This window comes from Cebus imitator, unplaced genomic scaffold (genome assembly GCF_001604975.1).
Source record: "Cebus imitator isolate Cc_AM_T3 unplaced genomic scaffold, Cebus_imitator-1.0 Scaffold265, whole genome shotgun sequence".
Taxonomy (NCBI): domain Eukaryota; kingdom Metazoa; phylum Chordata; class Mammalia; order Primates; family Cebidae; genus Cebus; species Cebus imitator.
Genome location: NW_016107580.1, coordinates 1,023,919 through 1,051,682, shown reverse-complemented (window position 1 = coordinate 1,051,682; position 27,764 = coordinate 1,023,919). Strand labels below are relative to the sequence as shown.

General features: G+C 39.2%; 1 protein-coding gene across 1 annotated transcript in view; it reads right to left on the bottom strand.

Annotated features, from left to right (window-relative positions):
- Positions 1 to 27,764, bottom strand: part of SBF2 (SET binding factor 2) — a 489,013-nt gene that overhangs the window by 21,267 nt on the left and 439,982 nt on the right. The window contains exons 29-32 of the mRNA XM_037728439.1: positions 16,717 to 16,901; positions 13,466 to 13,642; positions 10,162 to 10,263; positions 9,240 to 9,425 (exon numbers count right to left, since the gene is read on the bottom strand). Of these exons, the coding sequence (XP_037584367.1) occupies positions 9,240 to 9,425; positions 10,162 to 10,263; positions 13,466 to 13,642; positions 16,717 to 16,901 (650 nt within the window). The remainder of the gene's footprint in view (positions 1 to 9,239; positions 9,426 to 10,161; positions 10,264 to 13,465; positions 13,643 to 16,716; positions 16,902 to 27,764) is intronic.

Below are 27,764 nucleotides of genomic sequence, written 5' to 3'. Positions count from 1 at the left end.
TGATCCAGTCCACATTATGTTCTAAAATCACTTTTAAAAATCTTTGTTAAAGCCTAAAAATAAAATTTCTCTCAATGACTATTCTCCATAGAAACCACATGCCTCATACATACTTGTATCTTTTCTTGATTATTCTGATATTTAATCTACTCAGGAATACAATTTTGAAGACCCACTTCTGAGGTAAAAGTGGAATGGAAATAATAAATATGATCTTAAGTTGAACTTACAGGCATTTCAGGGAGTTCATGTGCTCAGATTAAAAGTGAAACTTCTTTACAAGTGAAAAAATGTTTTCATAGCCCAGTATATTGGCCTCACCACAAGCCCTCTACAATTATGCTAGAAAGGTTAGACAATTTTCCAAGGCCTCTTTCACCTACTCCACTGGGACTGGAATTGGTGCCTGGAGACAGCATCATGGTATACATGCTTGGGGCACTATGCATGTGTCCTCCTGTGTGCCACAGTAACACCTGCACTTGCTGTTTGGGGTTGAAAAATAATCTGCCTCCAAACTGGGGTCAATGATCAGGTCTACTGGAAGCAGAAGAGAAGATGCAGAGCAATTTGTTTTTTACTGTTCAGCAACAGTTCAAGTAACAAGCATGTAAACATTTCTTTGGTGGAAAAAAGAAAAGTCACATGGACCTTAAGGCTGGGTTGATTAGTACCTAGATACCAATTTTGTAATCTGACATTAAGAAACAAAAGGAATTTTCTGAGATGTCTTTCTTCCATAATGTATGAAGAAATTATGACATGGCTGATTTCTTACTGGTGCTTAGATTTCCAGGAAGCAAGAAAAATCATACTTTCTCCATTGAGTCCTGCACCCCAGTGACTCAATTTGTCCAGTTCATTGGCTTCTTTTCCTCTTTGTCAATGGAACTCACTTAGACTCTTGTGATTTTAATTGGCATTTTTTAATGAAGAATGACATCAAGTATCTTTTCATGTGCTTATTTGTATATCATTGGTGAAGTCAGTAGAAATGTTTTGCCCACTAAAAAAATAAGTTGCTGGCTGGGCACAGTGGCTCATGCCTGTAATTCCAGCACTTTGGGAGGCTGAGGCAGGTGGATCGCTTGAGGTCAGGAGTTTGAGATCACCCTGGCCAATATGGTGAAACACCATTTCTAATAAAAATACAAAAATTAGCCGGGTGTAGTGGTGCACACTTGTAATCAGAGCTATTTGGGAGGCTGAGGCGAAAGGATTGCTTGAACCTGGGAGGCGGGGTTGCAGTGAGCGGAGATTTTGCCACTGCACTCCAGCCTGGGTGAAAGAGCAAGACTTCATCTCAAAAAAAAAAAAAAGTTATTGTTGAATTTTAAGGTTTCTTTATGTATTCCAGATAAGTCCTTCAGCAAATACAGGTATATGGTTTACACATATTTTCTCCCACTGTGTGATTTGTCTTTTCATTTGCTTAACAGGGATTTAAAAAAAATTATTTATTATGTTTTTTTAGAGGTGGATCTTGCTATTTGCCCAGGCTGGTTTTGAACTCTGGGCTAAAGTGATCCCACCTTGGCCTCCCAAAATGCTGGCATTATAGGCGTGAGCCACCATGCCCAGTATCAGCCTTATAATATTTATAGAAGCTGTAGAGATAATCATCTTTCTCATTTCTAATAGTGGTAATTTGTGTCTTTTTTTCCTCAAGCAGTCTTGCTAGAGGTTTATCAACTTTATTGATATTGTCAAAGGACAGCTTTTGGTTTCATTAGTTTTCTTTATTATTGGCCACAAGATTTTGGGGGCCTAAAGGCAAGTGTGCTTCAAATAAATTTAGCCTTACTATATTATGTAGAATTAGCAATGATAGGTATTTCAGCTAATAAATTAATTCTATGTCAGCATTTCCCTAAGTATGCTGACGAATAGAGTTTTAGACTTCTCTCAGGCATCATCTGGATTTTGTTGTTCAATAATTTTGTATTTATTTAGCTGCAGGTTAAAAAGTATACAGACTTAAAAGACTAAACTGCATGAAACATTTTAGTTTTGTTTTTCCATTATGGAGTGAAACCTGCCAACTTCACTTTATAAGAAGAGAATCTGAAATGGAATTTGGAGAAACATGAATTTATAGGGTCTTATTTTTTTTTGCCCATGTGCCATTAAGTACTTTGTAAAATTTAAAGGCCCATAAAAATAAGCTATGACTCAAATCCCTGGAAAGATCAACATTTTGGAAATAAAGTTCAATACATTAAAACTGGATTCTGCTTTCAGAATTATAAATATTGAGCTACAAGAGACACTATTTATCAACATGTGAAAAACTGTGGATATGGTTAAACAGATCCTAGAAGAGTATGTAGCTAATAGTAATTTTTATTGTTTTACAAATTAAGATTTAACAAACATTAATTGTATACTTTGTGTTACATCCTTCCATATTATATGGCCTCAAATATTAAAAGCTTTGATGCAAAACTGCCTTGTTATAAAACAGATTGGATTATGTTGTCTTGCAGTTTGCAGTTGAATAGGAAGCAGATATCAGAAACTCTTGAATATATCAAGAATCCATCAACTACTGCTATTTTGCCAACATTAATAAATAAATTTTAGAATAACCAACCTGTGTGGGGACAGCTTAGCTGCTCACATATGTGCTCACAAGGAAGGCTCGTATCTTCAAAAGGCAAATAGCTTTTCTCTTTGGGGTAGGACCTAGCATAGTGCTGGCTTAAGGTAACCATGAGGAGAATCACATCACAAAGCCAGACCGGAATGAATCAATTGACAATTTGAATAAACTTTGAAATCAAAGTCAGTTGTTTTTCTCAAAGTAGGAAATAGTGAAAAAGTTCTAAGATGCCCTCAGAGATTTACTCTAATGCTGAAATAAAGGGGATGCTTTATGTTTTCATTAATACTATTTTTATGTTTTTCTCCTGGTATTATATTTTAAAAAGAAATTTTACATAAAAATTTAATCTTTGTATGCTGGATTTTTTTTTTTTTTTTAAATTTGGCTCAACTATTTTAAGAAAAGGAAGTCCTGTAATGATATCATTTGAGCTAAGCCAATTTCTTTTAGAAGCAAAAAATCTGCCAGATGTTGCTATTATGAAACAGCGAGCTAGCATTTATAATTCATTTGACACCTGGATATACTGGCATAAACAATGGCTTTTTATATGATGAGGCAGTTCTAATTTAAGGTCAGTGCTTCATCTGTTTTTTTTGTAACTTTATTAGTACTAATGGACAAGTCTAGGCATATGTCCATGGACTGCCTTTTGGCATTCAGCGTGTTAGAAATGGTTAATAAGCAGGGAACACATTCCATCTGGGAAGGCTTCACTTGCTGCTGTGTAATTTTGAACTTTTTTTTTTTTTTTAATGTTCTTGGGCCTATCTCTGTTGTGTGTCCCTGAGAGACTGAGGGCGGCACTAATTCGAGTTATCTGGTAAAAGCCAGCGTCATGTAAAGCACTAGTGTTCACTTGAAAGGCATTCAAAGAAAGCATTTTTCTAATGCCTAAAACCAGTATGTCAAGGATGATGAAACACTACCTATAATTAAGTCAGCAAGAGTCGGAAAAACTATTTGTTAACTATAGTCTTCTTAGATTCCTCTGTTTTTGAGTTAATAAACAATCCCCTTTCAGCACAAAATAATTTGCATCACCAAAGCTGATACCTATGGGAGCCAACATCCTTTATTTACTGCAATTAAGGTCATATGCTTGCTTTGCTATGACCTGTCTGCATTTAGGTATGTATGAGGTATTAAGTCAAAGGAGGATTCAGGCAAATTCTTATAAATTTATGTTTTAAGGGGCTGGGCGCAGTGGCTCAGGCCTGCAATACTAGCATTTTGGAAGGCCAGGGCAGGTGGATCACGAGGTCAGGAGTTCGAGACCAGCCTGGCCAACATAGTGAAACCCTATCTCTACCAAAAAAAATATGAAAATTAGCCAGGCATGATGGCATAGTCCCAGCTACTCAGGAGGCTGACGCAGGAGAGTCGCTTGAACTCGGGAGGCGGAGGTTGCAGTGAGCCAAGACCACGCCACTGCACTCCAGCTTGGGTGACAGAGCGAGGCTTTGTTTAAAAAAAAAAAAAAATATGTTTTCATTAAAAAAAAAATTTAATACGGCATAGCCAGATTGGAAATCATACTAATAGGGTCTTTAGATCCTGAACAATATTACTTTTTATGTTTGTGAAGCATTTACCTACAAATAATCAAACTTTAATTAAAAGTAAACTTTGGTTTTTGATTTCAGAACCAACCAGTTTATATAGAACATTTGAATTTTAACTCTATATTCTAAAAAAAAAAAAAAGATGAATCTTAAATTTAGCTGATTAGTAAAGAAAACAGCATAAATTAGGCCGGGCGCGGTGGCTCATGCTTGTAATCCCAGCACTTTGGGGGGCCGAGGCGGGTGGATCACGAGGTCAAGAGATCGAGACCATCCTGGTCAACATGGTGAAACCCCGTCTCTACTAAAACTACAAAAAATTAGCTGGGCATGGTGGCGTGTGCCTGTAATCCCAGCTACTCAGGAGGCTGAGGCAGGAGAATTGTCTGAACCCAGGAGGCGGAGGTTGCGGTGAGCCGAGATCGCGCCATTGCACTCCAGCCTGGGTAACAAGAGCAAAACTCCGTCTCCAAAAAAAAAAAAAAAAAAAAGAAAACAGCATAAATTAAACACATACCCCAAATTGTTTTAATTAACTTAGCATTTTGGAGTTTTAGCATCTATGGTACTGTATTCTAAATATAATAGGAATGTAATTTATGCTACATCTTAACATATGTTAAATTGCTTTAATCATACCACTTAAGGGGTACTAACAGAATACAGGTTACCTTCCAACATCTAGAGCTCTCCTGCTCCCATCCACCCAGCCCCACTCCCAACAATAAAATATAAGAATTTCATTCCAAGTAAGGATTATTATACTTGGGAGACAATGAGGTTCCTGTCTTTGAGGACAGTATGTCTTACATGAGAACCTCCTATCTCTTACTGATTGTGAGTGGATTATTTTGCTGACTCTAATGTTTAGGTGTGCAGAATTCTGCAAGTTGAACATAGAGATTTAACACATTAAGTAGTACATTTAACTTAAGCCAAATTCGACTGCACAAGCTCATTCCCATGGAATCCTCCCCCATTAAAGGAATTGTTAAGAGGTAAAAAACCCAAAAGGGAGTGGGGAGAATGGGAGGAAACACAGTATTGGGCCAAAGCAATTCAGCAATTTTTGAAAGATGGAAAATAGAAGGAAAAATAGCAGTAAATGATAGAAGAGAAGAAGCTATGTTGAGATTCCTGCCAGGAGGAAAATGATTTAAGAAGGTAACAATTCGCTGTGTAAACCCAGAAAGGCTCAGGGCACAGAGGCCCAAGCATTGAGTAATGCAGAGGTGAAATGGAGGCTATGATGGGACTAACTGGAAGTCTACTGAGGCAGTTGTTATGATTACCCTTTTCAGAGCAACAGATCAGAGGTTTATTTTCTGAAAAAAACAAAAAAACAAAACAAAAAACAAGCAAAACAAACCTGATAAGCTCTAGACTTGGGAACACCAGGCACAACTGTGTTAGTGATGAGACTTGAGACACTGAAAACAGCTTGGAGAAAACAAAGTCTGCATACTGAACTGGGATTTCCCTGGACCTACTTCCTGCCCTGCTTCCAAAAAGCAGGCAGCCAGACCTACAGGCACCTTCTGGGCCCCAGACAGACAAATTCTTCTAATAGAAACAAGATAGCTGCTGTTTTCTTTTTCTGGAACTCTAGTTTACTGAGATGTTGGACTTACTAATTAAAGACTGTTATTTTTTTCCTCCAGATTTATTGAAGTATAATTTAAATATAATAAAATTTCCCTACTTTAAGTGTACAGTTTTATAGTTTTAGTCACTGTACACAGTTGTGTAACCATCACCACAATCATGATGCAGAACAGTTTGTTTCCTGATGCTGAAAAGTTTGCTTATGCCCTTTGCATGATGATTGATCCCGTCCCTTGGTCACTGGTCCCAGGCAATCACTGATTTGCTTTCAGTCACTGTGGTTTTGCCCTTTTTAGAATGTCATATAAATTAACTTATGTAATAGTTAGTCTTTTCTGCTTGGCTTCTTTCACTGAACATAATGATCACAAGATTGGTCATGTTGTTATAATATTAATATTTCATTCCCTTTGTGTGATGGGTGGTATTCCACTGAATTAATATACCAGAATTTGTTAATCTCTTCATTGGTTGATGGACATCTGTTTTTCATGCTACCCCTTTATAGTTGCACTTATTTTCTTCTTCCCCCCCCCTCCCCCCCGTCTTGAATCTGGCAACCAATAATTTATGATCTTCTCATTTTGAAAATATTAGCTGGGCACAGTGGCTCACACCTGTAATCCCAGCACTTTGGGAGGCTGAGGCAGATGGATTGCCTGAGCTCAGGAGTTGATTCTATCCTGGACAACATGGTGAAACCCTGTCTCTACCAAAAATACAAAAAATTAACCAGGTGTGGTAGTGTGCACCTGTGATCCCAGCTACTTGGGAGGCCAAGGTGAGAGGATCGTGTGAGCCTGGGAGGTGGAGGCTGTAGTGGGCTGAGATCATACCACTACATTCCAACCGAGGAGAGAGAGTGATACTCTGTCTCAAAAAAAAAAAAAATTATATACATGGAATCATACCCAATTGGACCCTTTGAGATTGCTTTTTTTTCTCATTCAATATAATGTCCTTGAGATCCCTTTAAGTTGTTGCATGTGCCAGTAATTAATTCCTTTTTATTGTTGAGTAGTAGTCCACAGTATGGATGTATCCCAGTTTGTGTTGCCATTCACCTGTTGTAGGACATTTTGGTTTCCCCCACTTATATTCAAATTGGATATGTGGAAGGGTAATTCTTTATGACATGTGGAGCCATTGAAGGTTTTTGTTTGTTTGCCTCGAAGACTTCTGTGGAGGGGAATAACAGCATCGCATCTGAGCTTTTGGAAGATTATGCCAGCAGTTCTACATAGGATATTCTAGATGGTCTTGATGATGGATGAGCATGAACAAGACTTGTGGTCTTTCAAATTCGTATTCATTGATATTATCTATATATTGTCTATTATATTCCAGGGACTGAAACTGTAATTGTGTTAGATACTAGGGATATGAAAACTAGTATGACATAGTCCCTGTTCCCAGGAATTCTCAGACTAAGGAGAGGGCAATAGTTACATACAAATCAATATACCTTAGTGTTATAGATGCTATCAAAAAAGTCTATACATGACTCATTAGAAATATAAATGAAGTGGGAGGGTGAGGGTTAGCAAAAGATTCAAATAATTATGCACTAAAATAACATGTATAGTGCTCAGAACAGTGCCTAGCACATAGTAAGCAGTCAACACATATTAGTCATTATTGTTAATAATGGTGGTTGGTATATGGAGGCAGGAAATAGTCCCGTCCATTTGGTAAGCATAATAAAAAGATAAGCATGAAAAGAAGTGCTTTCATGAGGAACTCATATGCTTTCACTTGCCTAGAAGTGAGAAGAGATGCTTGCTCCTCTCCTTTGGACTCAGGCAAGCTTTCTGTTTCAGAGACAATGGTCTCCACACTTCTCCCTCATCTATTTGCCAAAAGGAGTATGAATAAAAGGGTCAATATTCAAACAGAAAACAAATATAGTATACTATTTGCTGCAAAGAGTTTAAAGGTACACACTTAACCTTGTGACCAGCAACTCCAGTTGCTGCTGGGACAGATCAATTAAAATTCTTCAATAGGTCTTTTCATTAATAAGTAAATTAGAACAGTAAAAAACATAGCCTCAGGCCGGGCGTGGTGGCTCACGCCTGTAATCCTAGCATTTGGGAGGCCAAGGTGGGTGGATCACCTGAGGTCAGGAGTTCAAGACCAGCCTGGCCATCATGGTGAAACCCCATCTTTAAGAAAAAAAAAACAAAACAAAAACATAGCCTCCTGTGTGTGGGGTGGAAGGTTGGGAAGTCACTGCTCATGAGTATGGAGTTTCTGGAGTGATAAGATGCTCTGAAATTGACTGTGGTAATTGTTACAGAACTTTGTGAATAGATTCAAAACTACTGAACATTTTAAATAGGAGAACAGTATGATACATAGTTCAACAAAGCTGTTATTTACAAAAATTATGTAGTGATTTAGAAAGTTGATGAAGTGATTATTAGAATAAAAACAAAACATAACCACATACTAACTTGGTGTCATCAGAAGACTTGGTTTCATCCCTGGTTCCTGAAAACATAGTTCTACCTTTCTTTCCAATCGGTATTAGAGGCCAGTGTGTTTCAACGAGGCTCACCATTCCCACAAATATGTTTGACATGCCAGAACCCATTCATCCAACCCTGGGATTGTGGTCAAATGAAACAAAGCTGGAAATAGGCCTGCTTTTCCTAGGCCAATTCAGTCTTCAACTTGCAAGCTCAGTGCCATCCAGTTCTCAAACCCAATCCTGACCAAGGCCCCATCCAGAGGTCTGTATCTGATGTGCCTGGGATGAAGGCAGGAGGGAGCCTGGAACACTCCCATCTCCCCTACTCTCACTGCATTTGAATGGATATACTTGAGTTCCCACTTATAAGTGAGACTATGAAGTATTTGATTTTCTCCTTCTTCATTAATTTGCTTAGGATAATTGCCTCCAGCTACATACATGTCATTGCAAAAGATATGATTTCATTCTTTTTTATGGCTGCATAGTATTTCATAGTGTGTATGTAACACATTTTCTCAATGTGGTAGAAATGACCAGTGTTCTCAAGCCTATACGCCTGTCTGACTGGACCCTGATTATTTCTCCAGGGGTTAGACTTTACCTCTTATGTTCCCAGGCACAAGCTAGGGTCCTCCCAAACTGGGCAGACCATGTGCTGGATTTCAGGACTCCCATAACCTAGAGATTTTGTTCTTAGGTAATAAGCCCAAGTTTGCTCCTCTTCTTTGAAGACAGTAATTTAGAGTGCTGGCTACTTCACTTGGGGCAAGCCCAATAGCCAGCTTAGCTGTTCCAGTTTCAGAAACCAACCAGTTTTTTTTCTTTTCCATTCCTAGGAGTCTACTGCTAAGATTTCAGCATGTCCTATGGCTGAGTTAATCAGAATTCTGACAGGAAGGTACCTGGCATACCATCGCAATGCTCCATCAATGCTAGTATGTTGTATCCTTTCCTTCACATCAAGTCAACTCAGTCTTTCTCTACTTACCTGGTGTACACAGTCTAAGAACTGTAAGAATACTGGAGCAAAACCGCTCCCCTGACAGTTGAGGGTCAAGCTGCTCCGCTGATTGAATTTGTGACCGAAAGAGAGCCACTCTTTTTCAACCAACATCCGGAAGCCTTCAAGTGTCCTATAAAAGGGATCACCGAGTAACTGAACCAGGGATGTCACCTAGGGCACAAGCAGGATGGATTTGTCATTAATTTTAGTTCTGGAAAAAAAAAAAAAAGTCCTATTACTAAGATAAAAGCACTTCTTTCTGATGCTAGCTAAATCACAAAGTTACCTGGACAGCAAATTTGTTCACTAACCATTCCAGGCTGGCCAATAAAATGAATTCTGTAAACTTTCCAGTAAAAACTAAAACTCAAATTCATTTTGGCTACAAGTTTACGTTCAGGGAATTAAGACTTTAATCCTTAACTGGCCAGTTTGCTGATGGCAACCTTTTCCTAAGTTAATCAGAGGTCAGGGGATCAGTTCAAATTGATTCTACTTTTTGGCAGATGCAGATTAATGTCTTAATGTAGCCTGAACTGACACTGTTTCTTTTCACTCTGGAGAGACTTAAGGCGGGGCTTATAGAGAGCCAGGGGATGGACTGAAAAACCCAGGAAGGTTGGTCCACCCCTTACACTGCTGGTCAAGGGCTCCATCTGCAAGCCTGCAGGGTACATCTGTGGATGGAACAGCTTGATGCCTGAAGCCAGAGCTCCAGGCTGTGTAGGGGCTGAGAGCTCACGGTACAGAGTTTTCTGATGGATACCAGGTGATGTTAAACACAGGGCTTTCTCTGTCCATAAACATATTAGTCATTATACAAAAGATTCATCTGAAGAATTCAGAAACAACCAAATGGAAATATAAATATAAAATAAACTATCCAAAAATATGTCTAATAATTTACTTGTGCAGTGATGTCCCAGCCTTCCTCCAAACAGACCAAAACCGAGGAACCATTCTCAAGTACTTCTGATACAACCACAGCCAGCTGCAATATCCTGTGAAGCTAAGATAGTGAAAAACACAATTATTAGACCAAGCACTTTCTGAGTACACAAGTCAGAGTTGCTTTCAACCCTGGATAATCAAACAAGTTAGGGATAAAACGCTTGGACAAAAGAACCAGTTCCTTCCATGGGTACTGCAAAACCAAATACTTAAAGGTTATTTTAAAGCCACTTCATGGAAAGAAAAAAAAAAGAAAAGAAAAGAAAAAAAAATTAAAGGAAAAAACATAAATACTTAAAAGTTCTTCCATATCAAGATTAAACAATGATACTTTTGTCTGGGTGTAGTGACTCATGCCCATAATCCCAGCACTTTGGGAGGCCAAGGCAGGCAGGTCATTTGAGGTTAGGAGTTCAAATGACCTGGGCAATATAGTGAGACACCCATCTCAATAAAACAACAAAATGATACTTTAAAAAAGTAGACACACTTTAAAACAATACATTCTAGTAATACATAATGAAATAAATGACCTTACATGATTCCCTCAAAAGTAGGTGAGCTATAATTCCATAGAGTACAAAAGATACAGCTTCTATGTCAATTTCCCAACAAAGGAAGAAAATTCAGATGAATTTTATTGGATTTAAAATTTGTTTTTCCATGATGCAATACATTCTATTTCAGATACTCCTACTTTTTTGGGAATTAGATTGTGGTGATAGTTACACAACGTTGTGGATATACCAGAAAGCATTGGGTTGTACGCTTTTAACATAAGGATAAATTTCATGGTAAGTGAATTACATGTTTAAACAAGATACTCCTGGTGGGCATGGTGGCTCAACACCTGTAATCCCAGCATTTTGGGAGGCTGAGGCGGGAGGACTGCTTGAACTCAAGAGTTCGAGATCACCTGGGCAACATGTTAAAACCGTATCTCTACAAAACATAAAAAAATCAGCCAGGCATGGCAGCACGTGCCTGTAGTCCCAGCTACTCAGGAGGCTGATTTGTCTGTACTGTGTACTAAATGAGAATAAAACTTTATATTTGTGCTAAGTTTTTAAAGCTATATCAGTTGGCTCAAAGTCCTTAATAAACAAGGTATGAGAATAGCATATAGATTTTATTTTTTATTTATTTATTTTTTACTTCCTCTAACATGGATCACAGGAAACAAAGCATATAGATTTTAAAACCAAATGTATAGCATTCTAGTTTTAAAAAATATTTTAATTTTCAGACATAATTTGCAATTTGAATCCAACTCAGAACAAGAACAAAAATGAAAAAAACCGTATCTTAAACAAAGTGAGGCTACTTTAAACACAGGAATAAGGCAAATGTCCTACTCAGTAATGAGAAGCTCCTCACACAGTGTTTCTACAACATAGCTATCACCAGGCCTGAATTCTCCTGGGCTCAGAATTTGTTCTAAGAAATGTCTATTATTAAAAAGCCAAAAAATAATAGATGCCGGCGAGCCTGTGGAGAAAAGGGACCACTTATAACAAGGCTAATGGGAATGTCAATTAGTTCAGCCATTGTGGAAAGTAGTTGGCCCATTTAACCTAGCAATCCCATTGCTAAGTATATACCCAAAGGAATATAAATTGTTCTACCATGAAGACACATGCACACATATGTTCAGTGTAGCACTATTCACAATAGCAAAGACATGGAGTTACCTATATGCCCATCAATGGTAGAATGGATAAAGAAAATATGGTACATATACACCTTGGAATACTACATAGCCATAAAAAGAATAAGCTCATGTCCTCTGCAGTAACACAGCTGAAGCGAACTAATGCAGGAACGGCAAACCAAATACTGCATGTTCTCACTTCTAAGTGGGAGCTAAACATTTAGTACACATGGACACAAAGAAGGGAAGAGACTCGTGGGGTGTACTTAAGGTTGGAGGTGAGAGGAGGGTGAGGATAAAAAAACTACCTATCAGGTACTATGCTTATTACCTCAGTGATGAAATAATCTGTACACCAGACTCCCAAGACATGCAATTTACCTATATAACAAACCTATATATGTACCCCTGAACCCAAAATAAAACTTGAAAAAAGAATTTGCTTTAAGAGTTAACTTTTAAAATGTCAGTATCCTAAGTGGGCAATTATTTTCCACTGTCTTTAGTGCCTAACTTTTGGTACAGGTCCACTTTCTAGCAAAAAGCAGAGCACAGAATGTATCAGAAACATGGATGGGTAAGTTGGGTGGTGGGGTCCGTTTGGAGTTGGGGCTCATAGCCTAGGGACAGAAAGGAGTATTGATCAGTTCCTTCCATGGGTATGCAAAGCACCCTAAATTGCCTTAATAATAATGAACACGGCATGATACATTTATAGCCAATTGTGTGTGTGGCAGCATTTCTCTTTGGTTTAAGTATCTTGAGAACAGTCACTGACCTGGGTACTGACATCATTTCCTTTTTTTTTTTTTTTCTTGCCTTTTAGTCCAATGTGTTGTGGGAAACAACCCCTTTTCCTCCTCCAGAGAGGCAGGATGCTTAGAAGTAGATGGAGGCAGGGGGCTGGGAATTTCTGCAAGGTGGTAAGAAATAATGGGGGCCAGGCGTGGCAGCTCACGCCTGTAATTATAGCAATTTGGGAGGTCAAGGTGGGAGGATCACTTGAGGCCAGGAGTTCAAGACCAGCCTGGGTAACATAAGAAATAAAGGGGCCTAAAGACAAGACCCTCTAATTTCTCAATAAAAGTTCAATTAAGAATATCCCAAGGTTGAATGAACTGAAAGACAGACATTTTTCTCAAGCCTTAGGTAGGTTTGGGGGCATCCAGTGTGCCTTTGGTGGCTGGTTTGGGGATAATCTAAAATCTAGAGACCTTGAACAGGCAGACAAATGAAAGGTGAGAGCTCTTTGAGTCATGCAGAAGTTGCCATCTGCCCTGGATCCTTACTGTATTGACAACTAGGCAAGAGCCCTGTAAATACATGCTGACTAAATCTACTGAACATAAAAAGTTTCCATCTAAAATAGTGTCCTACAGACACCAAACTTTCAATTACACAGAGATAAAAACCCAGTGATCAGGATTACTACTCCCTCACCTCCTATACCAGATGACTTCCTGAAACTGAAAGGCCTTTACAGATGGCACACAATGAAGGAGGAGAATGTTAAGTAGTGGGGGAACAAAGTATTTTTTTCTCAAATACAGCTCTATATTTCTGCTTGGCTTCTGTTTCTTTGAGATAAAGAAGCAGTTGCAGGCATTACCTGTGGGAACCACTCAGAATCTCCCAGTGCTTTCAAGAAGGTCACTTCTGAGTCAGTCGGGATGGTGCTTGGGATACAAGCCCTCATCAGCTTCTTAAAACTGGCTTTCACTTGTCGGATTTCATGAAATTCAACAGGAACAAACTCACAATTTAAAGCAAATTCTACCTTGAAGTTCTGTGGATGAAGATTCAGAGAGTTAGGAGATGAAGTACTATAGGTAAGACAGTGATGTTTTCAATGGGGCAGTGCACTGAAATAGTTAGGCGGGGCCACACAGCTGCAGAGGCTGCCAATGAGTTTGTAAAAAAAAAAAAAAAAACCATGAAAGGTTTTGTTCATTTCTATCTTTGGGATAATATTTTTTCACTTAATATGACATGTGTATCAACCTATATTTATTTGAGTACTTTTTCATTTACATCTTTAATCCATATTTAATTCATTTTGTGTGGGTATGAGTGTTGCATTATAATTAAAGAATGCTATATGATGGCCTACTGGTATATTTCATTTTAATAATCTGGTTGCCTAGCTCTGAAGAAGATTGGCATGAGTCCTCTAACTTTTCATGCCAAAGAATGAATTAATATTCTCAAAATTTTTCCACTTTCTTTTCGTTTTGCCCAAATTACTCTTGCTGGACCATCTGCTTTTCTAAGAGCAAAACTGCTTTCTGGAGATTAGTTGCACAGCAACATGAATGTACTTAATAATACTGAGTCATACACGTACAAATGGTTAAGATGATAAATCTTGTTATGTGTATTTTACAATTTTTCCTTTGTCTTAATAATTCCATTTTAAGGAAGCTACTCTAAGGAAATAATGTAATAGGAAAAAAACCCTAGGGAATGGTATCTCAATAAAAAAATAACAAAACCTATACGCTTAGAATTGTGACTGTAATTTTATATACAGAAGATAAAGAAACCTAAACAACCAACAATATGGGATGAATAGTGACTAACGTAGTTATGAAGACTACTATCTGACATGACATGCAAACACGATGTTAAGACTTAAGATAAAGAACCTAGCAATATACATGAGTTCCTCTCTATTATTTTTAAAAACTTGTAATAGATAAAACACAGTTCACTTCTCTGGAAAATAGATTCCTATTTCCCAGCTATACGTGCGCTAGGTATGCCTATCTTACAAACCAGGAGTTACCAGCCAAAGTATTGAGACCCTCCATTAGGCTGTAAGGAATTTGTTCCTCCTAACAAAGTATTCAAGTATGTGAATTTACCTAGGTAAAGAAGGCCAAATTCAAAAATATTTTCAGAGTAAGTCACTGGAATTTATTGGCTTTCCTTTATGCTTCTTTGTCGGAAGAAAAAGGTGTGGAATTGTAAATGGACAGCACTGTGTTAGTTAGAATGTGGCACATATCAGGCAGATACAGAGCTATATTCTACACACAAAACCGAATGAAAGATAAAACCTGAATGAAATATATAAAATTGCTAACAACTATTGTGCCAGAATGGTGGGATTACATTTTTAAAAATAGTAATACTTGGCCAGGCGTTGTGGCTCACCCCTGTAATCCCAGCTCTTTGGGAGGCCGAGGCAGGCAGATCATGAGGTCAACAGATCGAGACCATACTGGCCAATGTGGTGAAACCCCTTCTTCACTAAAAATACAAAAAAAAAATTAGCTGTGTGTGGTGGCACGCGCCTGTAGTCCCAACTACTTGGAAGGCCGAGGCAGAAGAATCGCTTGAACCCGGGAGGTGGAGGTTGTAGTGAGCTGAGATAGCGCCACTGCGCTCCAGCCTGGTGACAGAGGGAGATCCTGTCTCAACAACAACAAAAAAATACACACACACACACACACACACACACACACAGACACAGACACAGACACACTTTACTGAGGAAGGACAGAAAGAAAAAGAAAGAGGGCTGAAGGAAGAGAGGGAAGGAAAAAGTCTGCATCTCAAGTCTTTCTTACTCCAGTATGTATGGTGACACAGCTAATCTGAGAAACGATGTGCAAAGAGAATGGCAGAGGTGAGTATTCAGGAGCTAAACCTCGGAGAGTGATTCGTATCACGAGTAAGTGGTGTGTGGAAGCACGGAAAGTCTGTGCTCTGGAAAAGACACTGGTACCAGCAACCCTGGATTGCTGTTGAAAAGTGTTCTATTTTCTGGATATAAAATTATCTACTATATCAGAAGATACACATACAGATTTAAAAATTAAGCATTACCCAGCAGTTTTATACCCTCTACCCTAAAGGTTGGTGACTAAGTGGTTGCAGCAGTCCAGGCAGTGGGAGATGAGCTAGCAAGGCCAGCCTGCTACAGAAGAGATGACTAAGTCACTGGCGTCTTAAGGGCCAAGCATGTGGTATCTTGCTAAGGGCACCCTGCTCACAGTTTCTGTTCCACGGTTCAGCCAGAGGTCTGTCTTGGTTGTCCAATGCCAACTGGAGCACTGACCTAAACGTTGAGGAGATTTCTTTCATGTCCTTTCATGTCCTATACACCTATTGATAGTAATGAAATTTATTTTGTAATGTGTGACTTGCAAAACATTAAACTCAAGGAATTATCGTTGTTTTTGGAGGAAAAGACCATCTTTACAATTTATGGGCCCTCAGCATAGTGAAGCTCTTCAGCACAACAATTTAACAGTAAGAATAAAGTTCATTAGCATCTAGTATTTTGAATTTTCTAACATGTCTTAGGATATGTGAGTCTATCTGTCTAGCCTTGCAAAATCTTAACAAGTGTTACTTATAAAACCTACCCTTGGCCTTGCCTTGCCTCCATACATGGTACCACAGTCTTCCTCTCCCCATTCCTCTATCTTTCTGTACCCTTTTTTATCAATAGGTTTACAACAAGAAAACTATCTGTTTTGCTTTGGGCAGATTCCTGTGGAAACTGAATCAAAGCTGTTGAAAATACAGCCTGATTAAGCCTTATTTCTTTTTTTGTATGTATACTTCCTAATATTTCTGATGTTTATGTTGATTTTTTACGATTATGAATAAATATTTATTTTCATGGCTAATAAATATGCATATGTATTTATGTGTATATATCTATATTAATATTAGTATGTGTATAAATAAATATAAAAGGAGAGCTCATTTTTTTGAGACTGATTATTAACTCCAGGTTAAGAATCATGCTGTAAAAAAAAATTCTAGGAAAGCTGGTTTGTGATGCAGGTTTTATAAACAGATCGAGTGTATCCATAAAGTTTCTAAGTGAGAAAAAAGAAATCTTACCCTTAGTTGTGACTTTTCACCAAATATGTAAAGGGCTGCTTGCCGTTTCAAGAGCTGGTTTTGTAGGTAGGTGCTGTTACTGAAGGAGGCCGAGTGATCCTTGCCTGCCAGCCGGGCGCCAACATCAATGAAGGATGTTGGAGAGCTGATCAGGCGAGTGCTAGAGCGGAGACTTGCCCACACACCTTCACAAAAGTCAAAATAATGGAGTCAGACCATCGAATGTGGGACTGCTACTGACTAAGGAAAAAGCTGCCTTCTCTGGAGCTACAGTTTTAGAGGCCATCGCAAGTTAATTAATCTAAAAATCATAAGTCACATGGTCATTTGTTACTTACTTTTGTAACATAAACATTATTCAATATAGCATTTCAAAATCATTCAATCTTAGCCTCAGAAGGACCCACAAAATCACCCAAATCAATCCTATTTTATATTTGGATGTAAATTCAGGATTTAAAAGTAAATACTAAGATCATAAGTAGAAGCAGTGCATTGATACTGGAAACAAAAATTGCTGGCAGGAGATACGAATAAAGTCTAGGAAGGCGAATGCTGAGTTACTCAATTTCTCAGGGCTTCATGAAAAAAGTCAGGAACATTCTTTTGCTTATTTGATCAATTTGACAAGACATTTAAAGATATAAAATAGAAACTTAATAAGTCTACTCAAATCTAGATTTGGAATTAATATTTGTATATCATGCCAAAACACTGTAACTCTAAACAAGATTATATATTTTTTTCCAGTAACCATGAAGAATGAGAAATTATAGATTTAGTAATGGGCATGGTGGCTCACACCTGTAATACCAGCACTTTGGGAGGCCAAGGTGGGCAGATCACTTGAGCCCAGGAGTTTGAGGCTAGCCTGGGCAACAAGGTGAAACCCCATCTCTACCTTAAAAAAAATACAAAAATTAGCTGGGTAGTGCATGCCTGTAGTCCCACTTACTTGCGAGGCTGAGATGGGAGGATCACTTGACCCCAGGAGGTGGAGGGTGCAGTGAGTTGAGATAGCACCACTACACTACAGACCGGGCAACAGAATGAGACAGCGTCTCAAAAATAAATAATAAATAAATAAAATAAAATGTACAGTAAGAAAGAGAGATCTTTTTTTTTTTTTTTTNTTTTTTTTTTGAGATGGAGTTTTACTCCTGTTGCCCAGGCTGGAGTGCAATGGTGCGATCTGGGCTCCCTACAACCTCTGCCTCCCAGGTTTAAGCAATTCTCCTACCTCAGCCTCCCCAGTAGCTGGGATTACAGGCATGCGCCACCATGCCTGGCTAACTTTGTATTTTTAGTAGACATGGGTTTCCCCATGTTGGTCAGGCTGGTTTCAAACTTGATCTCAGGTAATCCTCCCACTGCAGCATCCCAAAGTGCTGGGATTATAGGCATGAGCCACTGTGCCCGGCCAGAAGCAGGTATCTTCGAAGAGAAAGGGCAAGCTGACATGCTAGAAGAGTCTCAATGAGATAAGCTGATCTTAGTTATATTAATTAGAAAAATCAAGATCTCTACATGCAAGTGAGACTATTGTATATCAAACATCCAGACACAAAGGCATGTACTAATTCTCAAATTTGACTAGCACTGTATCACCTTAAAAGCAAGAAGCCCTCATAAATCCCTGTAGAACTGTGGTGTTCATCTCAATGATGGCGTCACAGGCATACAGGACTTTCCTATTGCCTCCCTAAAGTGGGTTTCTTCTTCAGGTCTAGGAAGGCTGATTGAGAAGCTTTAGTCTTCTCCCAGTATTAAATCAAAGTCATGTTTCTAGGTGACCAGAAGTCACCATGACAATGTTGCATCTGCTTCTCTTTCTAAGAATTTATGGGGTCAGGAGACTAGTTCCCAAGAAAAGTTTTCATTGGTGATTTCAGCTTCACATGCATGATTTTTTTTTTTTTTTTAACAGAGTCTCGCTTTTGTGCCCAGGCTGGAGCGCAGTGGCGTGATCTCAGCCCACTGCAACCTCTGCCTCCCGGGTTCAAGCGATTCTCCTGCCTCAGCCTCCCGAGTAGCTGGGATTACAGACGCATACCACCACGCCTGGCTAATTTTTGTATTTTTATTTTAGAGACAGGGTTTCACCACGTTGGTCAGGATGGTCTCAAACTTCCAACCTCAGGTGATCCACCTGCCTTGGCCTCCCAAAGTGCTGGGATTACAGGCGTGAGCCACCATGCCCAGCCACATGAATCTTTCTATGTAGTCTATGAGGTTTTTCTTAAGACATTATGGCAAGTATCACCTTTTCTGTAAATGGAATCACAGGAAATTCAGAATGCAGATGAGAATAAACGATGTAATTTTACAAATGCAAAAAAATTTACTTGTAACATATGCAGTTGCACATGAAGATGGTTTAAAAGAGTGACATATTAGGACACATAATACAGTACCTTGATTACGAACTCTTCCCTTAGCTGAAGATTTGGAATTTGACTGAGTAAAACATTTATCTCTGTACCCATGCACTGGTAGGTAAGATTAAAGACAGAAAGAGAAATAAAATGTATATAGCAGTAAATGTCAGGGCAGACTGAGTAAGAGAAGAATAGGCTATTTAATTTTTAAAATTAACAGGGGAAAAATATAAATATAATAAAAGTAGAAGATTTAATTAACAAACAAAAAGCTGCACAGTCACAAAAAAAGATGCACTGAGTACCTGTTAAATGAAATTTCAGCACCTGTTTATAAATACCATAAGCACAATGAAATGGACAGCACACAGCAGAAGGTGCCACTAAAAAATTATACCAAATGGAATAAGCTTTTGAAGACTGTCATTCAGTCAGAAACAAATTTATATAATAAAATTAAGGAATTTGGGGTGTGTATGTGTAGATGGTAGAAATACGTTGGTCCTAATATTGAAGGAGACTGATTGGTGAATGCTCCGTGTTGTACAACACATTTGTTCTTTGAGCAAGGTCATCACACCAGGAAAAAATGAAGCTCTAGCAACCATTTGGAATAACTAAGGGCATGTTTTTGCAGTAGAGGATTAAGCATTGCCACGCTATCTTCCTTCTTCTCTTTTCATTTGGAAATTATATTATTTTCCATAGTTATAAGCAGCAAAAAGTCATAATCCTGTGACAATACCCAATACCATTAATAATATAGCTTGTGATGACTGAAGTAATGACTTCTCTTGAAATCCCTACTTGCACAAAAATGACAGGCAGTGTTAGAGATAATAGTTTTGTAATTTGAGTAATTTTTTTTCCATCAGAAAGAGAGGTTTATGGTAATGGCAAACTTTACCTGGTAATAACAAGAATTGTGAGCAGTTTTAGCACTTTCCAAGCAAACAACTTGCTCAAGTCAATTAGAGGAAATGATTTTGTATTTATTCAGGATCGCAATCTTGAATAGTGGTAGTATTGTTATACAATGCACAATCATATAAAATATAACATAATAAAAATAACTAGGGCCGGGCACAGTGGCTCAAGCCTATAATCCCAGCACTTCGGGAGGCCAAGGCGGGCAGATCACGAGGTCAAGAGATCGAGACCATCCTGGCCAACATGGTGAAACCTCATCTCTACTAAAAATACAAAAATTAGCTGGGTGTGGTGGTGTGCGCTTGTGGTCCCAGCTACTCGGGAGGCTGAGGCAGGACAAGTGCTTGAACCTGGGAGGCGGAGGTTGCAGTGAGCCGAGATTGTGCTACTGCACTTCAGCTTGGCACCTGGCGACAGAGTGAGACTCTGTTTCAAAAAAAAAAAAATCATTAGAAGTGATTTTTCATTCCCACTTCACTCCTTTGCAAGCAGAAAATGAAGGGCACTGATGGCTTTGGTAGCCAAAGGAAGTCAGAAAGTAAGGGCTGCAGAGGTGCTGGCTGACGGCATACAGAGAATGTGACTGCAAGACAGAACGAAGACTTGCGACGACATGGCCCAGGCACGCTGTGTGGCTGGCTCCTCTGTGTTGGCTGACTGCTCTCCTTCCTGCCCTCCTTCCTGCCAAAATTTTGAACTTTCCTATTGAATATAGGACACTAAGATGATTATAGTGACATTGGAGTAGTTCCTGATTCTGAGATACTGTTCCCCTAAACATCACACTTTCTTATGCTAGTCTCATTGCCTGAAATGATTTCTCCCATTTCCCTACCTGATACATTCCTACTTAACCCTTAAGATCTAGGTGCAATGTCAGCACCTCTGAAAGGCATTCTGACTGCTCCCAAGCTGAGTAGCTCTATTTGAACTTTGATCATTGCATCATTATTATTTGCATATTCTTTTACTCTACAAGGTTATGTATGTGAAAGAAAGACAAAAACTCAGGACTCCAGTTCAGTATGCCAAAAGGAAAAAATTAAGCTGAAAGCTGAGACATACAGGAAAGCTGCCTTTCCTTTTGTTTTTAAGCAAACAGCTATAGTTAAAAGGTTAAATTTCTCCACAGGTAGCTGCTCTATGTTCACTTTATCTTATAGACAAACACGTAACTGATTCTTCCCCTACCTGCTCCTTTTCTCTTGTAACATGTGGATTACCATACCCTCCCTCTTTCCCGTTTAAATATTAAAGCCCTCAAAATCATTGTTGGAGAAAGGCACAGACCTGTCTCCAGGGTGTGTCCTTAACCTTGGCAAAATAAACTTCTGAATTTATTGAGAGCTGCCTAAGATACTTTTTGGTTTACATGTGCTTGCAAGGGCAGGAACCTAATCACGTTTGTTCTTGTATGTATGCTGAGAGCCTGAAATATAGGCACTCAAAGAATTTGTTGATTATTTACTTTCTGCACACCAGTCCATTGTGAGCTGTTGTGACTCATTATTATATCTTCAACCCTATTATTTGCAAGAGGGAAAAGAGGGATATTAAATGAAAAACATTAAGGACTTCCCCCAGATAGAGGCTTATCAATGAAAAACTGCTGAGTTTTTGCCAATTAGTAGAAAATCAGCAATGATAAAATGGCCAGTACTGATAGGGGCCAGAGAGGGCTTTGAGAATCATAATCCCATCTGGAAGTCATTTTAACCACAGGAATTAGATTACTGCATTGGTTGTTGGTGTTGAGGTCTACTTAGATTTTCTGAATGATTTCTAGATGTTCTGGGCACTTAACACCAGCAAAGCGTCTCAAGCAGTGTTTTTCCAAACTGCAAGATCCTCCTTGTGGATTGGGAAACTTGGGAAATCACTTTAGTAGGTCAAATCAGTACCTTTTTAAAAAGTGAAACATAACAGTTGAAAATACTAATGCATGTGGTACAGATGAATATTGTTTCACAAAACTTTTGTTTCAGTATATACATGATACATTTTGCATGTGCCTTAGTACTGCCTGAATTGTGATATAAAATGAATGGGCATATATGCAAATAGATATAAAATGCATTTCTTACTGAGAGTCATGATAAAAAAAAGTTTGAAAGTCACTGGCTAGACCTAGGGCATAGCCTTCTATCTCCTGCCTTAGGTCAGTAAGGTTCAAAGCCATTCAAATGCAAATACCGACTTTCTTCCCATTTCAGCAGAGTATTAGGCAATGGCAATGACAAAAATAACTATAATAATGACAACTAACATTTATTAAAATGCTACTATGGGCTAGTTACTAAGTTAAATGTTTTACATATATTATTGTTTATTCCTCATAACTACTTGAAAGATCCATATTATTTATTCCTTAATTTTAAAGATGAAGACACTGAGAATTAAGAGTTTCCCTAATTTGCACATTGTAAGTAGTGGGACTTTGGTTTGAATCAGAATGTAACTGAACTCTTAATGTACTGTTACCTGAGGAACCATGTGACCTTGGCCCAATCAGCAGGAACTGGCTAAGGTGACTGCTTCAGGGAAGACATGGCGCAGTTCATTTTCCCCATAGGAACGCATTATTATTTAGAGAACCAGTGTTTCCTACGCACTGGTATAATTTCCTCCGCTACGTTCAGACCAAAGGGGAGAAGGAAAAGAGATGCTTAGGTCACATGTGGGGCCTTATTCATCACTGTGATCTTATACCTGGCCCAGTGCATGGAGACACAAGATATATTCACTAAATTTATCTGCACTGATAGGATGCAACACTGAACTAATTCTAGTCCCAGTTATATTAATATTTGCTGTGTGGCCTTGGCCAGGTCACTTAATCTCCCTGGACCTCTTTATATACCTATCTTGCAGGTTATTTCAATGATAAAATAATACATGTAGAGAAACTTAAAATGTAAGGGATAAAAAATTAAAAAGCTGCCTCCATGTGGCTACTTCTCAAATATACCTGGCTATTATATTTTGGTATTTGAGAGGCAGTACTGATTTTTCTCAAGGCATTTCTCTACTAAACAAAGACATTTATTCAAGTTGTAAGTATATGTGCTTCACCCATTGGGCTTAAATGTTGTTTTAATTTTAAATGAAAAACAATGTGATCTATTCACTTCTTACTTTTAAAGCGGTTCTTGTGTGAAAAAGGATGCATCCCTTGCATTAGGAACTCACCAACATGCATGCTGAATGCAAAGTGATCATCCTGACTGAAGAAAGGGTGAAGGTCAATTTTAACCCTGGCTCATCAGACCAGGAGAGGCACACAGTGGAAATAACGTAAGAAAACTAGCAACTAAGACTGTATGACAATGAACGGAATGAAAGGTATTGTGAAAACAGAGGAGAAAAAACAAAAAGGTTAGGGAGAAGAACTGGGGGTAGGGTAAAAATAAATAAAAAGAAGAAGAAAAAGAATTAAATGATAGGAGGCTCCTCCCACAGTGGTATGGAGCACTGGAAGAATGAAGAGGCTGTACTGTGAGTAGGTACAAGGAAATGCATTAGTTGCAGGGCATGGGTGTGTCTATACCTAGTCTTGCCCTGGCCAATCTGAATGTGTGTCTGCCTGGCATGTTCATGTTAACAGAGAATCTTTAGAGACTTCCTTAACTTGCTTGTCCCAGTCCATTCCTCCTACTTGGAGAAGGAATGACACTATCGGAAAAAACATAGAAAGCAGGTCTACAGATAACAGAGAACGTTGAAGGTGTCAGGAGACAGCAGTATCTCTTTGTCCAATTCATCACTGGGACTTTAGAAGGTCTTGGAGGCTTTGGGAGTGAAGAGTTAAGAGATGGAGTAAAGGAGTGAGATTTGCATTTCTGGATTTTAGCTTAAAATGCCAAAATGACAGGTATCTAGTTAGGAGTAAAAAACTGTCATAAGGAAACAAGCCAAATGCACAGTAATTTTCAGCAAAAAGTACTTGAGAAGGGTGTCAGAAATCATAATTATAGCCTCAGATATGCATATAGTGGTCATAAGTTAAATTGGAGATTTTAATCTGAAAAGGTAAATACAGCCTCCTGGGTGCCTTTAGAGGCATCTTTAGGATTAGCAAAGAATGGAGTCATGATAAGAATATAACCACTACTGGGAATACCTTTGTATAAAAGAAGCCAAGAGTCGGAGGCCAATGTTAAAAAAAGACGGTAATGTAATTGAAAAAGATTGTTGAGGCTGAGTGCGGTGGCTCACACCTGTAATCATAGCACTTTGGGAGGCTAGGGTGGGCAGATCATGAGGTCAGGAGATCGAGACAAACCTGGCCAACATGGTGAAACCCGTCTCTGTGAAAAATACAAAAATTAGCTGGGTATGGTGGTGCGTGCCTGTACTCCCAGCTACTGTGGAGGCTGAGGCAGGCTGAGGCAGGAGAATCGCTTGAACCTGGGAGTTGGAGGTTGCAGTGAGTTGGAGGTTGCAGCAAGCTGAGATCGTGTCACTGCACTCTAGCCTGGCGACAGAGCAAGTCTCTGTCTAAAAAAAAAAGAAAAAGATTGTTGAAAATCCATGAGCCTGAGGTACCAACATAAAAAGAGAGACAATTTTGCAGCTACAATTTATACTACAGGCCACCTGGCCAAATGTCAGAATAGATAATATGGTGACGTATACAATGGCAAAATACAAGATCGGGTTGCAGGGTGGGAGGGCTTCATTTAACTAGACGTCTGCTGAAAGTTGCATTCTCTAAAAGTTGAATGGAAAAATTACTGACTTGCCTTGCTGATGATATAAACTTTCACATGGTAAATAAAACAGTAAGGGCAAAGGCAATCTTAAACCAAATTCTGACAAGAGTGCTTGGCAACTGAAATACCAGGAACCTTAGGAGAAAATCACTGTTCCATCTTTTAGTTCGAATCCACTGAGAAAGAAATGATAAGAATGAAGTCTGTATCTTAAACTTTAAAATTATAATACTCTAAAAATTCAGAAAAATGATACATATGACTGTAATGGGTTGAACTGTGTCCCCCTCCCAAAATTTATAGTAGGCCCTAACCCCCAGTACCTCAGAATATATATAATTAGTTAAGATGAGGTCATACTGGAGTAAAATGAGCCCCTAATTCAATATGACTGGTGTGCTTACAAAAAGGGAAACTGGAGCTAGACACAGAGGGAGAATGCCATGTGAAGATAAAGGCAGAGATTTAGGTGTGATGCTTCCAGAAACCAAGCAATGCCAAAGATGGCCAGCAAACCTCCAGAAGCTAGGAGGAGGGCATGGAACAGATTCCTCCTCAGAGCCCTCAGAGGGAACTAACCCTCTGGACACCTTGATCTTGGACTTTCAGCTTCCAGAACTGTGAGACTATAGTTGTTCAAGCCACCCAATTTGTGGCACTTTGTTATGGCAACCCTAGGAAACCAATACAACTTTAAGGACTGACACATTAATGGGAATAATGACCGAAGAAGGTTGAAAGCTCTTAGGAAATCCTGCAGTTACAGAAAGTTCTGATGAGGCAGGAAAAGAAAGTATCCAAGAAACCAATATGACCACTAGGAGATGTGTATGGTTTTCAAAAAGGAAAAAAGTCAATTTTGTAAAGTAGAACCTTTATGTTGATGCTGAACCAAATTCTAGAAATGGATTATCAATGGACTAATTATAATTACTTAAGAAAAAGTGGCCAGGGGTGGTGGCTCAAGTCTGTAATCCCAGCACTTTGGGAGGCCGAGGCAGGTGGATCACAAGATCAGGAGTGCAAGACCAGCCTGGCCAAGATGGTGAAACCCCATCTCTACTAAAAATACAAAAATTAGCCAGGTCTGGTGGCGGGTGCCTGTAATCCCAGCTACTTGGGAGGCTGAGGCCGGAGGAGAATCACTTGAACCCAGGAGGCAGAGGTTACAGTGAGCTGAGTTTGCACCACAGCAATCTAGCCTGGGCGACAGACCAAGACTCCATCTCAAAAAGAGAAAGCACTGATTCCTACAATAAGTCATGGCGAAATAACCGTAAAATCCTTTGTGATGCAGTTAACTGTTTGAAAATTGGCAAATGTTGGATTAAAAAGATTGACAGAGATTTAGAAATATGGGCCTGGTGAGTTTTAGAGAGAAGACCCATAACCAGTATAGATGAACAGATTGATCTTTTTCTTCAGAGAGGTATACATTATTTTGCTGCAGGTCTTTGTCCTTAGCTCTGGCTTGTTCAACATTTTTTTAAACAAAGAATCACATGACAACAATGATCAAATCTATGGATGATAAAAAGCCTGTAAAAACAGCAAATGCACTGGTAGACAAAATCAGGATCGAAAGGTCTAAAATTCAGTCCACATCCAAAACCATGACATTTTCTAGTTATAGCACTGCTAGTAGGTCCAAAGAACAAACATCAAGACCAGTATATTTTTAAGAACAATAGCACATGTGAAGCAGTGATTTAAAATGATATTAATCTCCACATGGGTTAACCTGGTGATGGGGCTCTGCCCATAGCCAATGCAGTTTTAGGCTGTGTGAGCACCTAGAGTTCTGGGTTCAATTCTGTGGAGTGCTCAGAGTGATAAGGTTGGTGAGCAGACTACAACCATTTGAACTGGGGATATTTAGAGTTAACTAAAGGCAGGAAAAGAAAGCATCCAAAGGACCAATATGATTACTAGGAGACATACATGGTTTTCAAAAGGGGAAAAAGTGAATTTTGTAGAAAGCCTGACAAGAGGTTTTCCTGAAGATATTCGTGTGGGAGATTAGACTTACTTTCTAACCTCAGAGGATAGAACTAGGGCCAATATGTAAAAGTGGTAGTCAATATGAGAAAGCAACACATAGAGTTGCTCAAAAATGTAAGAAATGAGTTTCCCATTACTGATGATGTTCAAGCGAAACAAGATTACCTACTTAGTGTGTGTGATTGATTGCCTGATTTATTGAGAGACAGAGTTCTGCTCTTGTTGCCCAGGATGAAGTGCAATGGTGTGATCTTGGCTCACTACAACATCCGCATCCAGGGTTCAAGCGATTCTCCTGCCTCAGTCTCCTGAGTAGCTGGGACTACAGGTGCACACCACCACACCTGGCTGATTTTAGTACTTTTAGTAGAGACAAGGTTTTACCACGTTGGCCAGGCTGGTCTCGAACTCCTGACCTCAGATGATCCACTTGCCTCAGCCTCCCAAAGTGCGGGATTACAGGCATTTACCATCGCACCCAGTCTACTTACTACGTTTTTAAGGGAATTCAGCATTATATAGGGGTGAGAGGAAGAGTCTAAGATTCTGTGACTCCATTGTGAGACAGTGGGACTTTACAGTTGAGACATCTGGGGCCAGGTGCTTTCTCACACCTGTAATCCCAGCACTTTGGGAAGCCCAGGTGGGAGGACTGCTTCAGGCCAGGAGTTCAAGACCAGCTTGGGCAACATAGTGAGCATCATACTGTCTCAAAAAGTATTTTAAAAAGTTAGCTGGGTGTGGTGGCATACACCTGTAGTCATAGCTCCTTGGGAGCTTGAGGCAGGAGGATTGCTCAAGCCCAGGAGTTTGAGGCTGCAGTTAGCTATAATATTTCCACTGCACTCCACTCTGGGCAACAAAGTGAGCCCCTGTCTTAAAAAAAAAATCTTGCCAGGTGCGGTGGCTCACGCCTGTAATCCCAGCACTTGGGGAGGCTGAGGCAGGCAGCTCATGAGGTCAGGAATTCGAGTCCAGCCTGACCAACATGGTAAAACCCTGTCTCCACTAAAAATACAAAAATTAT